We start from the raw sequence: 16,206 nt of genomic DNA on the forward strand, positions 1-16,206 counted from the left end.
CCATCATCACTACCATCACCACCATTACTACCACCCACACCATCCCTCCCACCAGCACCCCGCTACCACCATCACATCAGCAAATGTTTGAGTGCTTGAAACTTGCCAGCCACTGATGTGATCCTCAGCTTCACCTCCATCGAGGAGGCATTCAGCTTTGGCTGGGTGCTTATTATCTCTCCAGGCAGGATACTGTATCACAGGGCAGCACGGATTAAATCAAACCCCCTTCCTTATGAAGAACCCTATGTTGCCTGCACATAGTCCCCAGCTATATCTATCTGTGGTTAGGGCCCTTATTTCACAGATAATTTCTTGGTATTTGAAGAGAACTGTCATTCTCCTCATCCAAAGTCCTTTGGTTCAAGAAATCTTTCAAAGTCATGGGCAAGGTTTTTGCTTCAATTTGCAGTTCTTTAGTTTTTGCTTTTCAAACTGCATCTAACAATGTAACAACCCATGTCCAGTTTCCAACTTGCTTTGACCAAAACTTTTAGTCAGACCTGGGCTCAGTTCACCTGGGCTCTCTACCCACCTTCCCAGGGCTCAGGCCCCGGAAATATTTGTTACATCTGTGCTTCATATTGGCCCACACCCACCCCGTCCCCCAAAGAAGGACTGGGTGTATCACTACATCAGCGAGCAAATGGGATCAGAACCACTTCCCCAGCGTACAACTGAGCCCAGCTTCTGCCCTCTTGCTCCTGGATATAATCTACACTGTTTTCAAGAAGAGGCACCTTAGACATCCCAGAGCACAGTGATGAAGAATCTGGGTCTACTGCCCACAAGCCAAGAAGGACAGGGCTTTTGCAGCATTCTCTAATGGCTTCATTACTCTTTTGTCTTTGGAAACTTAGTGTTCATTGGCTCTGTTGAACTTTTCTATTGAGTACTAAAATAATGTATCAGCAGATGAAGAATTTGTCTCTTCTGATAAATACAGTACTGCGGAAGAAATAGATCCTGGGCAGTTACGAAGGCAAGTGGCTGCTGAAGCCTTCCATACAGGGCATGGGATTTACATCCACCATAAGGATATCCTGACAACTCACTCATTCATCCCACTCACAGGGTTGGGAAAGCAGCCTTATCTCCTTGTTTAAAGTCAATAGAATGCCAGTAGCCTGCAAATATCTTTTAAACTTAGTTATCTTTCTCACATTATCAATCCCCTTTGAAGTCAAAGCCATTCTGCTTGGCTGCATTTCCATTTGAGCAGCTGCTTATATTGTTTGGTGATTTGGTCAGGGGTGGGGGGAGGTAGTTCTCCAAGAATCTTAGGACCCAGTTTTCAGAGAGCTGATTTAACTTAGTAGCTCAAGGAAATCTGTAATTTGGTTAGTGTGTCATTAGTAGAGCCATTTAGACCTTAATGAGCAGGATGACATTGCTGTATATTTGATGGTACTGGTCAGGAATGCAATCAATGGACTCCTTTGAAAACAAAAACAAAAACAAAAACAAAAAACCAAGTTCCTAAACTTTATAGGATTATAAGTCCATGAGTTAGAAACCATTACTGTCATGAAAGTTACAGCTATGACTTCTGGTTGGCACTTTTATCTTATTGTATATATTATACACTCCGGATGTTTATAAAGTCCTTGAACAAATTTAAAATTTAATAACTTTGGTTGTATATATAATAGGGGCAAATGGTAAACACCAAATGAGAGCATAATTCACAGTCTTACGCAGGGTACAGTTCAGAGATCTAGGATAGTCCTAAATCTTCTTGATTATCAACAAAATGCTATTAATTGCATTTATAATACTAATGATAAATTCATTTACAGAAGATGGTTTTCAGGAGTAAACGACTACATTCTTAAAATAGTACATGGTGGCACAGATGGTTAAGCGTCTGCCTTCAGCTCAGGTCATGATCCCAGGGTCCTGGGATCGAGCCCCGCATCGGGCTCCTGGCTCAGCAAGGAGCCTGCTTCTCCCTCTCCCTCTGCCTCTCTCCCTGCTCATGCTTTCTCTTCTCTCTCTCTCTGTATCTCTGTGTCTCAAATGAATAAATAAAATCCTTTAAAAATAAAATAAAAAAAATAGTACATGGTTGGCTTCACTAGCTAATAGTATATACATTCTTCTGCTTGTGTCATATACTAAATAAAGGACATTTATAAATTAACACTGAAGACCCTATGAACTCTTCCTTCTGATAATTCAGTTTCTTCTAAAATGTGTAAACTCCAAGTTATTGGGATGTTTTAAAGTACAAGGACTTCATGAATACACTAGATAATATGTGTAGACCTTTTGTAGACAGCTAAGCAAAGATGTCCATCCCCTTTAGGGTTTTTTGTTAGAAAAAAGCAGGTACTTGTAAAGCACAGCTTAAGAGAGGAGGTAATTTTCTCTCATTTCAGAGGGAATAATGCATCTAATATTTGATCTGTTTAAATCCCTTGCAAATCAGTGGGCACAGCCTACAGACCTTCCAGTGATCTTGGTCCTTGTACTGTGCATTTCAGACCTGACAGGTGCCTTGTCAGGTGAGGCAGCCCACCTGTGCTAGCAGGAGTCTTGGCCACACCATTTGGTAGGATTGCAGGGAACTGTGATCCAAACACACTGATTGGACTTCATTTCCTGCCGGCATGCTCCAGGTGAAAAGGGGTCGGTATTTGAAGAGTTACGTTGGTATGCATCTCTGTATATAAGTAAGTTCAAAGATCCTGATACGGTTCACAGCAATAAGCCCCGCATGCATCCAAGAGCTCCCTACAGAGCCCCAGCCACAGCCCACTTGGTTGGATTCAGTAGCCAGCCTTCTTGCACAGGCTCCCTGGCCCTTCACAAAAGGCACTGAGGGCTACTGACTCTTTCCAGGGACTCACCCCATCAGTTCATAAGCACTCACCAGAGGCTTAGCTTTCTTACAGATGAAGATACTCTCAGTCAGGCTGGTTTGCAGCTCAAGGGCCAGGCCCTCTGGTTCTTCCTTCCCTTGACGGTCCCTGCCTTCCATGAGCAGTTGCCCCCTACGACCTACGACCGTGTCCCACGAACCCCCCTCCCCTCTGCAGGAATGTATGAATCTCTGCTGCAACGCCACCACGTGCACGCTGAAGCCAGACGCTGTGTGCGCGCACGGGCTGTGCTGTGAAGACTGCCAGGTGAGTTCTCTTGGCCCCATGGCCACCCCCTGGTTCAGCGGATTCCACTGTGAGGCCGGACACGTGACACCTGTGCTGTGAAAACTGTAACCCCTTACAGCACAAGTCAGTGTCCCCCACTGCCTGATCTTACTGTCACCCGATCTTCGTGAGAAACGCACACTTCAGTGCTGAGTCATCTGTGGTAAGTTATTTATTTGTGGGTTGAAAGCAACTGTGCCAAAAATCTCCAGCTCAGTGTTAAATATGCCCGTTGTGCCATTGGAGGTGCTTGACATCCCCTCACCCTAATGGGAACACGTGGAGAGCTGGGAGCACCTGCCCACTGGGCTAAGAAGCCATGGGGGCTGTCCCAGGGGTCTTAGGTCAACATCTCCATCTTGACGTCTTCCTAACACCAGGTGCTGGCCAGCCCGGCCCACCGCGGCACTTTCCTGCCTTGCCTGTCCTTGCTGCCGTGACTGGGTTTACTTTGGCCATTGCAGTGTCGGTCTCATTATTCAGAGCTGAGATCTGACAGACTAGAAGCCTGAGCTTTTGATGCAAAGATTCCAAGGGTAGACTTTATTTCTTTTTTAATTAAGCAATTGATTTTGGCCTTCTGCTGGCAGGAAACTCCCTCTTAGCTCCCCCATGAGAGCCCAGTGATTCAGAAGTGCATTGCACCATCTTACATCCGGCTTGAAATATCCCTCCTGCCCTTTTAACTTGTGACTAACTTCTGGGGGATTGTTCAAGGAAGCTGACACCCCTGGCACATGGCTGCTGGTGGGGGAGAGTGTTGGGGACAAGGGGGGGAAGGAGGGTCGCTGACTGTGTGGCCTCTGACCAGCCACTCTGAGCCTTCGTGTCTTCAACCATGAAATGATGAGGCGTTGGCCAGTGGTTCTGAGCATCTTTCGTTGCTCCCTTGCTTCGCCTCTTCTCTCCTCCTCCCCATGAAGTCCTGCAGACAGGTTTCCAACTCCATGATTTGATGACAAAGTGAAATATTATTGTGACCAGGCCCTTGGGATGATTTTTGTCATCTGGGCCACAGCGGTAACACCGTTAAGTACACACGTCGTCATGAAACATGTGACAGTGTTGGCCACCGGAGATCTTCTTCAGAATGAAGGAGCCCGTCAGCCAGCACTCCCTTCCCACTCCTCCTCTGAGGAGACAGGTGCCAGCCGTCAGCTCGTCTGCTCAGCAGAAAATCCTAATATCGCATGAAATTAAAAAGCAGCTCTTGATTGCACCCCCATAGTGGAAAGGTGAACCCCAGAGCCCAGAGCAAGATTCTGCTTAATGACTCTCTGTGTGTCTCTTGCTATGGAATCCTTGCCCTTTTATGTGGGGCTTCATGAGGATGGCCTTGCTCTGTTCTGCCCCTGGGGTGCTGCTGGGAAGCTGCTCCCCCTCTCCTGCAGCACACAATCTATAAACAGCCTCTTCTTCCAGCTGAAACCTGCAGGGACAGCGTGCAGGGACTCCAGCAATTCCTGTGACCTCCCAGAGTTCTGCACGGGAGCCAGCCCACACTGCCCCGCCAACGTGTACCTGCACGACGGGCACCCGTGTCAGGGGGTGGACGGCTACTGCTACAACGGCATCTGTCAGACCCACGAGCAGCAGTGTGTCACACTCTGGGGACCAGGTAGGTGGCTGCCACCAGTGGGCGCATGGCATTGGGGCTGGGGAGCTCGCTCTCTTTCCAGAAGCATGACTGCTGCAGTGCACCATCTACAAAGCTTCCCTCCATTCAGCTACAGAGAGTGGCTTCCTGGTAGGTCTGGGGCCATGCCGGGCACTAGGCAGGCAAAAACGGGTGCTGCCCAGAGCCTGTCCTGAGGCCTCAATGCGGTCCAATGAGGAGAGAGTCCAATGCGTGAGCACCTATTGTGTGCCCAAGGGAGTGACAGGGAAGAATCAGCCATGACTCCTGGTCTCAGATAGCTTCACAGGTAGTCGGGCAGACAGACAGAACCTTCCAACCACTCTGATTATGTGTAAGTGCTTCTTGGTGCTCAAACAAGGACCCCAACCAAAGGCTGGCGATGCCAAAGAGAAAGTCGCTGCGGACTTGATGCATGAGTAGTCTGTGACCAGGGAGGACAGGGAGAGGTTGCTCCTGACACAAGGAGCAGCAAGCTGGCCCTCGGATGGGAAGGTGCAGGGAAGGCACTGCTGGGATGGGCGGCCTGGATACCAGAGCTCAGAGGAAGAACACGGACACAGGTGTTGAAGAGCCTTGAAAGCCGTTTTGGTTCTAAAAGCAGAGGGATGGACTTGTGTGTTCCAAAAAAGGTGCCCAGATGGGCAGTTAGTCAGGAAGCAGCTGCTGGGGTAATTAGAGGCTGTCCACTCACTGCTTCCTGTGTAGGGGATGCTGGGCCAGATGCTCAGTATGACTTGTCCCTTCTAATTCCCAACCTTAGAGATAGGGACAATGACTACAGTTTAGAGAAAGTGAAGCTCAAATTCAGAGACTGGAAGTCAGTCTCATGAGGTTGTGAGGCTGGGATTTGAACCCAGGCCAGTTGGCCCAAAGGCAGGGTGATATAACACAGGCTGGGCAGTCACACCAAAGAGCCAGGTCTAGAACAAAGTTCCACAGAAGCGCCACAGTCAAACGGATGCTTGGATGCAAAAGAGGGAATAATCGGTCCCCTAGGCATGTCTCTCCTCTTTTGACCCATCTTCTGGGGCCAAAGGTCCAGGGCCCTGGGGAACAGCCAGGGCCCAGTGGATTCCCCACCCCAGGGTTTGCTGCCTCTTTCCAGCTCCAGGATTCCAGCAATAAATCCCACGGAGAGCACTTTCTAAGAGTGTGGTCCCCACCCTGTCTTGTCATTCTCCCTCCTCCCACTGCCTTTCAGAGGTGACCTCAGGGCTGGCCAGGGACACCAGCTATGGCAAGGCCACTGTGGTCAGCCAAGCAGAGAGCCAGGCAAGCTCCAGGGGGAGGGAAATCCGATATGGGCCTTTGTCAGACTTTCATTGTGAGGTTTTGGTTTCAGTGTGATGTGGAAGTGGTGAGCAAGCAGGGAGAGCAGGGACAGACGTTTCTGAGGGTCGGGTCCTGCCATGGAGCCCACTGCCCCACCAGCCAAAGGTGCCCCTCTGTACTCGGACCTCCCAACGGGGCAAGAAGGAGCGGCACGAATGCAGCAACAAGGGGCTGATGCAGCCTGTCCTTAGTATCTGTGGGTGCTCCCAGTGCTCCTCAGGCTTTGTGAATCCACTTGGGCACAGAAGGAAGAGGCCTGTGGCATCTGGGGCCTTGTGCTTCATCTCGGGACCCTGACCAGCCCTCCGTGCTGGCCTCCTCACCGCTGGGCCATGGCGCCCTCGGGCCAGGGTAGGGTCTCTCGATCTCACACCGGGTGACTGCCTTGCGATGACAAGCACAAAGAAGGCACTCACTATACACGTGTCAGGTGGTTGGATGGGCTCTGAATGGTTTTGTGACTTCAGACACCTTTTAGCCAAGTGAGGTCACTTTGGGACAGTGGCAGTTGCTGCAGGCCAAATCCTTGTGGCCTAAAGCATCCCTAGGGGCCATTCCTTCCCAGCCTTTCTCCGGACTCAGTAATCTCCCCCTTCTTGAGTTACAGGGGCTGTTATAATGTTCCCTTCCAAAAAAGCATTCTGTGGCCAGAGCACACACAGCACTTGGAGCTTTTGGAGTAAAATGTGCTCTTTGGTGCCCTGCTATATTACAGCGTCTGGCCCCATTTCCAAAGTGAGGTCAGATGGAACTCCACGGCTCTCTCTGAGCCACCACCACTGTGTGACTCAGCTGGCTGCACGCCTCAGATTCTTGGTGACCAAGGCTGGTATTTATTATCTCATCAGATGAGTCCTTCTCAAGCTGCCTGACCAGAAAGAGAGAGAGAGAGCGAGAGCGAGAGCGAGCACGCCAGACAGGCAGGCAAACTGACAACCTGACTCATGCCCTGAGCTTTTCAAAAGAAAGAGCAGTAGGAAGTTACCTGCATCCCGGTGGCTGACAGTGAGGCTGGAGGCCTGACTGCCTGGGGGCCAGCGCCCCTGCTGGGGAGGGCTGCTGCTGTGGAGCTCCCAGCCTGCCTCTTCTCTCCCGGCCCTCCCCCTGAGGACTGAGGAGGCCTTTGCCCGGGCCGTGGTACATTTGCTGTGAGAGGGTCACAGCCTGCGGACTAAGCCTCCCTGGCATCAGGGGTGCTCAGAGTTCCTGGAAGTGACAAGCTCGGGGGGACCCACCTCAGGCTTGTGACTTCCCAGGGCTCGGTGCACCTCAGCCAATCCTTTCTCGGTCCTTCCGATCGCCGTGCAGACTTCCTCGGGGCGAGGGGGGTGGGGCGGGTAGAGCTAGCCATGGCCCTCCACATCTCCTCAGAAGGGCCTTTGCCCACCTCCTCTGTGAATGCAGTACGCTCCTTTCCTTCCATGTCGGAGCAACTGCCCTACTGTCTAGGTCAAGGGTACTGTACGAGTTTTCTGGGGCTGCTAACGAATCCCCACAGACGTAGTGGCTTATGACAACACAAATTTGTCATCTTACAGTTCTGCGGGTTGGAAGTCCTAAAATGATGTTGGCAGGGCAGCGTTAACTTTCGCAAGCTCTAGGGGAGAGGACATTTCTGTGTCTCTTCCAGCTTCCCGAGGCATCTGCATTCCTGGACTCACCCCCCCCCCCCAGCCCCCATCTTCAAGGCCAGAGGCACACATCTGCCAATCTCTCTCCCTCTCTGGCTTTTCCTTCTGTCGTCCCATCTTCTCTGTGTCTGAGCCTCCTGTCCCCCTTTTATAAGGGCCCTGTGAGCCTATTGCACCTACCCAGACCATTAAGGAGAATCGATCCTCCCCAAATCCTTAACTTAATCACATCCTCAAAGTCCCTTTTGCCATGTGAGGTGACATATTCACAGGTTCCGAGTATCAGGACGTGGGCCTCTTTGGGGGGCCCTTTTTCTGCCTACCACAGTCATTGAACAGACCACTTACTAATGAGGTGGCCTTCAACAAACTGCCCAACCTTGGGCCTCATCTGTAAAATGGGGATTGTAATATGCCTACCCCCAGGGTATACTGCTGTCCTCGAACACAGCCTATGGCCGGCCTATTGTGTGTAATACATCACGTGCTGTCACGTGCTAGGTGTGTGGCGCCTAGTAAGTCTGAACTCTAGAAAGAAGATATGACTGAGCTCACAGGAAGCTCACTGTCTAGTGAGCAAGATGCTCACATCCTGGGGCTGTAGTGAGGGCTGGGATGTGGTGGGGGACGGAAGATTGAGGGCTCAGCCCTCAAGAGTGAGGTGTGGAGCCAACCAGAAGGCATCCTAGATGAGGTGGCCCTGGAGACGTCGTTTAGCAGGGGTGGGAGGAGAAGAGTATTTCCTGCACACGGAATAGCAGGGGTCGAGGTGCAGAGAAACACTTGGAGGGGGTGCACTCCAGGGAACTGCAGGCCGTTCGTCTTGTCCGGAGCTTGGACCGTGACCTGGAGAGCAGAGATCCTCATTTGTCACCCCACCCTCTCATTCATTAAATAATCATTGGTGTCCAGCTATTGTAAGATGCTGACTCAAGAGCCCTGATTCTGCCAGAGCCACCTACTTCCCACAGTCCCTCTGTGCTCTCGCCTGGACCTGGAGTAGAGTCAGGATGTGACCCTCACGATCCTGGGGGCCGGGGTGACTTCCACAGCCAGGATCCTCGCCAGCGAGAGGCACCAGGCTGAGAGAATTCTAATGCTGTGTTATGGTGCTTGGTTTAAATTAGCTTTCCATGATTCAGAGAGGGAAAATTTATTGTCAGGAATACATTTGCCGTATTTCATTTCCCCATGGTTTAGCAAATGCTCTGGGCTCTGGACCACATCTGCTGGAGGGTCATTTTCATTCCCCTCTGAGGCCCAGTGACTCAGAGCTCCAGGGTCATCGGGCTCCTGCTCTGCTGGCCTGTGCCACGTGCACCCCAGTGACCCGACCAAACTGTCGAGTCATCCGGAAGCATCCAGTTATGCTCAGGACGTCCGTCAGTCTCCAGACCTGGCTGCCCAAATGCTGGCCGGATAAAGCCCTCCCTTCCAGCTAACTATTCCCTTTTGAAATAGACTTTTCTCAATCCGGCATTGTATTTCAATAAAATAATCCTGCTTCCAAATCTTTCTACAAATAGAATGATAGAAAATTCAAAACATATGCCTGCAACCAACTCCTCGCTAGCAAAGTAATACCCTTTTAGAATACCTTTCGGGGTTTTCATTCATTTGTTTCTTTTCCTAATTAGTGTTGATAATGTTCTTGTTGGTGAGGAGTTTAAATTCTTCCCTCCCCTGGCCCCCGATTCTTCTCCCACAAATGTTGTCTCTGAAGGTTTAATAGGTTGATGTCAGGCACTGAAATGTTATCTGCAGTTCCAACTGTAACTTGTGCTTAGCTCCCTTAGTCCAGTTTCCTCTTAATAGCCACAAAGATTTTCTGTCCGTGTGATATGACCTTTATTCCTTCTGAAATACAGCTGGATATTTTTCTTCAGGCAGAAAATTTACTTTTGCCAACGTTGTTTATCTGCACCATGCTTACTGAAAGCGTTACTTGGAAATTAATCTTACGGATAACTACGTGTCTAGAGCCACAAACAATTTGCATCAGGGAAGTCCTGAAATATGTTAGTTTTATCTATTTTATCACTCACCAGAAAATAGTGTCACTTGATTTATGCAGTGTGAGCTGGCCAGACAATTTTTATGGGCTGGTAAATATTCAGTGTTTATCTGCAAGGCTGGTTTAAATGAGTTTGTGTTATTATGATACACCTGGGGCAGTACATTTACTAATCATCTACAACTCTGGTGACGCATGATGGGAAGAGAAGATACTTTTGCCAAGAGTCCTATCGTCTAGAGACAAGAGAGTCTCCCTTTGGTCCCACTGCCTGAGAAGGAAGTGATAAAACTTGTCCATTTGGGCTCCATTTTCCGTTGAACGCAAAGGTCAATTTGGAGTAGAGCGAGGGAGCACTATGAGGACAACCGGAGAGTCTTCAGTCGTTCGAAAGAGGGCCTTTGTCTGCAGGTATGCGCAGCGGGGGCGGGACAGTTAGTGACAGGGAGGGAGGAGCCCATCCGCCCAAATGCGAGAAGTGCCTTTGCATATAGAGTCATTTCAAGGAAAAGATTAGATCAAGTAAATTGTGGGCTTAATGCAAGATGTCATCATCTCTCTTTCAAAAGACACAATGACACTGGAACTTGCAAACTACAATTACAAATATAAGTTTTATCCCTCTGAAGATAAAACTGGTAATTAAAACCCATCACTTTCTGGGTAATTGTAAAATACAGTGGGATGTCAAAATTCCCTCTGAAAGGCTAAATTTTTGGATAATGGCAAAACATCTAAGTGTTCTGTTATTAAGAATTCAAAGGCTGTGAGTTGTTGCACTATCGTAGCGATAAGAACACTGTTGTCATTTTTTCCAAGAGACAGACATGAAATCTTTTCGTGAAAACGTGAAGACAGACATTTTTAAGCGTGGCAACTTTGAACCCAAATCTCTGTGCCTTCGTAACCTCTCCCCAGTGGGTAGAAGTCATTTACACTTCTGAAATTATTGACCATTCTGTTTCTAAGAGAAAGCCCCGTGCAACACTTGGCTGGGCCCTGCTCCGCTATCAGAACTGGCCTGAGCCCAGGTGCTCAGGACTTGTCTCTGGGCTTCGTGGCTCCTACTCTCCTTCCTTAATGATGTGTTCTTTGAAAGCAAGAGCTGTCTCTGCTCCCAAGGTCAGCGCCAAGCTCCCTTTCTGGTTGTCCTGCCCATACAGTTTCTTACTTTACCTATATTTGCAAAACCTCTGTCTCCTGATGACCTTATGTCTTCTTCCCTCATTGGACAGCATGGTAATACTTCCTTTGATTTAAATGAGTAAATGAAAATCCAGAGCCACGGAAAAGATGAGCCAGGAGACAGCATTCACTTACCCAAGATGTTTTGTTCTACAGAAATTGCAGCTGACTTCCTCTGGAGAGGGCGGTTGAGACATGACGTGCCTTCCCCAAACTGTGTTCCTTGTGGCTCTTCACTCATTCGTTCTTGGCACACACCTGCTCTGTGCAGGCTGGAGGCACCACCCCTGTCCACTGGGTTTTACCACTTACTCAACATTAACATCTTCAGCAAGTTGCTAGAACACTGAGCCGTGGTGTTTAAATCTGTGAAATGGGATATGTAGACTTTACAGGGTGGTTAGACGGATTAAAGATCCTGCATGCTGAACGCAGCACAATACCTAATAATGGGGGGACTCAACAGATGGCATGTTGGTGACCTAAAATATGCTCATCCATTTCAAGTGTGTGTGCTGGTTTGTTTAAGGGTGCGGAAAGAAATTATAGGGAAGGTGACCTGTGTCCCCAGAGTATAAAAGGACTCATACTCAAGGGTCTGTACTTGAGACCTCCTACTGCCTCTTTCAAGATGGTGCCATGGGCCTGTGCAGTGAGATGGGGCTCTGGAAGCCCAGCCCAGAGCAGGCTGGGAGGGTGCCCAGAATAAGCACAGGGCTTGGGGCAGTGGGGAGCCTCACACACTGAAATGAGTAAGGAGGGGAGAGGTGTAGGGAAGTTGAAGTCCTTAACTTCAACTGTAGTTTTTACTGAACATACAAAGTATGTACAAAACTTCCCAGGGTTTCAGAAAAGGAGATTCTCTTCCCCCTCGTGTCTCAAGGTGGGTTCAGCAATTACTTATCTAGCCATTCAGCACTCTTCATTGGTTTCCTATGATGTGCTAGGCACTGGGGACAATCATCTGTGAAGCAGACAGATGTAAAGCCCTTATGGACATAATCGTGAACTATTACAAGTACGGTAAGTGTTGTAAACATGGCCAGACACAAGGAGCTCTCTTCTCCCTCATGCATCCTCCCATTCTTAATGCCCAGGAGCCAGACTTCCTCTTCCCCGTGATTGATGGCTGTCCTTATTATAATTCAGGTTCACTGAGAGACTGCTATGTGTTAGGGAGTCAAGAAGTCCTCACAGCACCTTTGGGTTAAGGGTTGGCCTTGTCCCCATTTTACAAATGAGGGAACAGAGTCTCTAGAGCATATATCACTTTACCAGGGCCCTTTGGTATGTAGGGTCAACATCAGATCAGCCTATCTTATTCTCCGTCCCAAACCCTTGCTCTTCCAATTCTGCAGCATGGCTGATTATAGAGACCAAAGGGGAGGAGCCTTCCACAAGCAATTGAAATTTGATAAACATTCAATGTTTTCCTTAGATCTCATACATGCCCAGATACAAAGCATGGAAACCCCCAAAAAACTATCCGTCAGAAAGAATGGTTCACTACCAACCTCTTAATCTCTCAATCATGTCTTTTGACTCTCACAGTCCAGTCAGAAAGGCACACTGGACCTCATGAGCGTCTATCAGTGCTATTTAGGAGGTTTGTTGACGTTGACTGACAAAATTGGGTTTAAGAAAAGACAAGGACATTTATCACCTGTTTGTGCCTAGAGTGTGACTTCATGCCTCCACTTTTTTTTTATTCTGGTAAAAGAGCTTTTAAAAGATCACTTTGACAAGCAACAAGATGAATGATTAGGTTATAGAGATCATGAATATACACCTGCTGAGCAAATAGAAAAAAAGCAAAATCAAAAGACTCACTATTGGAGGAATGGGTACTTGTACTAAAAATAAGATTTCCAGTGACAACATCACAACAAAATAAAAAGGTCAGCATCCAAATGAGCTAGAAGTACAGAGGATGTGCTATGGAAAACAGACTTGTTTTTAACCACTTTACTGAAGTATGATTGACATACAAGAAGCTGTATTTAATGTATATACACCTTGATGAGTTTAGAGATAAGTATACATCCAAGAAGCTGTCACCATGATCCATGCCATAAACATATTCATCATCTCCAAAAGATTCTTCCTCTTAACCCCTTCATTTGTGTGTGTGTGTGTGTGTGTGTGTGTGTGTGTGTGTGTGTGTGTGAGAGAGAGAGAGAGAGAGAGAGAGAGAGAGAACATTTAACATAAGATCTACCCTCTTGGCAAAATTTTAAGTATATAGTACAGTATTATTAACTATAGACTCTGTCGTACAGTAGATTTCTAAGACTTACTTTGTATAAATGAAACTTTGTACTCTTTGACTAATGCCTCCCCAAAGCTCCCCCCTTCCCCCAGCCCCTGGCAACCACCATTCTACTCTCTGCTTTTATCAGTTTGACTTTTTCAGATTCTACATAGGAGTGAGATTGTGCAGTATTTGTCTTTCTGTGTCTGATTTATTTCACTTAGTGTAATGTCATCCAGGTTTATCCATGTTGTCTCAAATGCAGGATTTCCTTCTTTTTTAAGGCTGAATAATCTTCAGCTTTGTGCATATACTACATTTTCTTTATCTATTCGTCCATCAATGGACATAGTTTGGCTCCATGTCTTGGGCATTGTGAATAATGTTGCAGTGAACATGGGAATTTAGATATCTCTTCCAGATCCTGATTTCAGCTCTTTTGGATATATACCTAGAAGTGGGACTACTGATATATGGTAGTTCTATTTTTAATTTTTTGAGGGATTTCCGTACTGTTTTTTGCAAAGGTCGTCTCAGTTTGCATCCCCACAATGTATGGTTCAACGGTACAAGTGCTTCCTTTTCTCAACACCCTCGCCAATATTTGTTGTCTTTTGCTTTTTTTTATACTAGCCATTCGAACTGGTGTGATGTGATATCTCATTGTGCTTTTGATTTGCATCTCCCTGATCATCAGTGAGGTTGAGCATCTTTTTGTATAACTGTTGGCCATTTGTATGTCTTCTTGGAAGACGTGTCTATTCAGTTCCCATTCTTTAATCTGGTTATTTGGGATTATTTTGCTGTTGAGTTGTAGGAGTTCCCTGTGTATTTTGTGTATTAACCCTTTGTCAAATAGATGGTTTACAAATACTTCCTCCCATTCTGTAGCTTGCCTTTCATTTTGTTGATTATTTTTCCTTTACTGTAAGGAGGCTGTTTTGTTCAATACAGTCCCACTTGTCTATCTTTGCTTTTGTTGCCTGTGGTTTTGGTGTCATGTCCGAGAAATCTTTGCCAAGACCAATGTCAAGGAGCTTTTCCCCTATGTTTTCTTGAAACTATAAGTTTTAAGTCTTACATTTAAGTTGTTACTCCATTTTTTACTTCATTTGTGCAGTGGTAGAAGATAAGGGTCCAGTTTATTCTTTTGCATGTGCATATCCAGTTTTCCCAGCACCATTTATTACAGAGATATCCTTTCCCCATTGGGCTTTCTTGGCACCTTTGTCAAAGATCAGTCAACCAGACCTTGAGACCAAAGAGAAATGTAAAGATGCTGAGTAGCATAGTTTCACAATATAGGAGAGTAAAAGAAAAAGTAGTATTTCCTCATTAAAATGGGACTTTTCAATATTTCTCGTCAAGTTAATTGACACTATGTTGTAAGACTGGACTCTGTCATCCATGTTGCTAAAAATTCACATGTTCAAATTGGCCATCAACATTTCTGGGCCATTTTCTCTGTGGGAAAATGGCAACTCTCCTTAAGTGTGTGGTGGCCTTCTACTTGGGCATGCCCAGCACTTCACAGTTATCAGGAACCACTAATACTCTTCTATAGCCTCTAAGGATTTCATAGTCAGTACATCACACATACACCTGGTTTTCTAAGCCATGCAGCCCGTTGGCATTTGGGGCATTAAAATCCCAAGGCCCCCTGCCCTAGAAGACCCAGTTTTGCCAAAGTTCCAGATCCAGATTCCCAAGCGGTGACCTAGTGTTGGTTTTCTCTTCTAAAATGTTTCATACTTGCTTAAACACTGTTTGTACTCCTTTGCTTGATTTCCTGCCATGTTTTAGCTGCTTTCTGTGGTATTCATACATCAAACTTGCCCCCTTTGTTTTAAATCGCTGTGGCAACCCGTCTCTTTCCCTCTTCCTTCCTCCTGGTCTTACCCCTCTGCACACCCCAGTCCAACCCTTCTCCAGTCTTGCCTTCCAGCTGTTTGCAAGCTCATGTGTCTGAAACTGCTGGGAAATCTCTACCCCCCCCCCCCACACACACGTATATAAAATCTCTTTTGTCTCTCTCTTTTTTTTTTTTTTACCTATAAGGAAACAAATTTATCAATGAATACATTCGAATTGCAACAAGGTTGTTTTTTTCTAAGTGGCCACATTTCCTGGAAGATAAATTACTTGATAATCGCAAGCGTGACAGAACCTCTGTAGCATCAACACAGCATCAGTGGCAGAGTGAGAACAACTCTGCCTCCCCAGTCCCAGGAGCTTAGCATCCCCCGGAAACTGCGGGAGCTCCTTTATCCTTCTGAGGCAGGGAAAGAGGGAATGAAGCCATTTTATCAGCCTTACAGCACGCCGCAGGAACTCATACCCCGTATCCTCCTAAATCACTTGGGCAACATGCCAGTAAATATCATGGCTCTTGCCCCGTTACCCATGCGCACCTGCCTGGCTTTCCAATCAGCAATGGGGGGGGGGCGCGGATGCAGGTTGGTCTTCTCTCTGTCCCCAAGGCCCGTGCAGGACCCAGCACAGCTGGGGGCCTCGATACACCTCAGAGCACCAGCGGGGACAGGCTGAGCTCCACCCTCAGGTAGTCCTGATATCTGGCTTTAAGCCACATATTTAACCTCTTAGGTTCTAGTTTTCTTGTCCATAAAATGGGATAATGAGACCTACCTCTTAGGATCCCTAGTTAGATTGAGTGGTGGAATTCAGCTCCTGGTCCCTCCTCTACCTGACCAGCCTGCTTAGCCCAATAGCCCCCTGGACCCTCCCACTCTGTCGATTCCTTCATAACATTCCCCACCCCTGGACTTGAGAGCAATATACTCATTTGCTTGCTTTTTGTTTTTCCTTGCAACTTTAAAGCAAGCAGGAGGTTTTGTCCACAGTGACCAATCAATATGCCCCCAGTGCCTGGTGGATAGTAAGTGCCAGATAAATCTGTGTGTGATTGAAGTCTGCAACATGATGGGAGGATGGATGGGTGGATGGGTGGAAGGAAGGAAAAGAAAGGAAAGGAGAGGAAGGAA

At 47.4% G+C, this 16,206-nt stretch overlaps 1 protein-coding gene across 1 annotated transcript in view; it reads left to right on the top strand.

The window, feature by feature from the left end:
* Nucleotides 1-16,206, top strand: part of ADAM12 (ADAM metallopeptidase domain 12) — a 356,418-nt gene that overhangs the window by 293,228 nt on the left and 46,984 nt on the right. The window contains exons 13-14 of the mRNA XM_025880175.2: nucleotides 3,042-3,131; nucleotides 4,575-4,770. Of these exons, the coding sequence (XP_025735960.1) occupies nucleotides 3,042-3,131; nucleotides 4,575-4,770 (286 nt within the window). The remainder of the gene's footprint in view (nucleotides 1-3,041; nucleotides 3,132-4,574; nucleotides 4,771-16,206) is intronic.

This window comes from Callorhinus ursinus, unplaced genomic scaffold, assembly GCF_003265705.2.
Source record: "Callorhinus ursinus isolate GAN/ISIS: 27379988/994484 unplaced genomic scaffold, GSC_fseal_2.0 scaffold58, whole genome shotgun sequence".
NCBI lineage: Eukaryota > Metazoa > Chordata > Mammalia > Carnivora > Otariidae > Callorhinus > Callorhinus ursinus.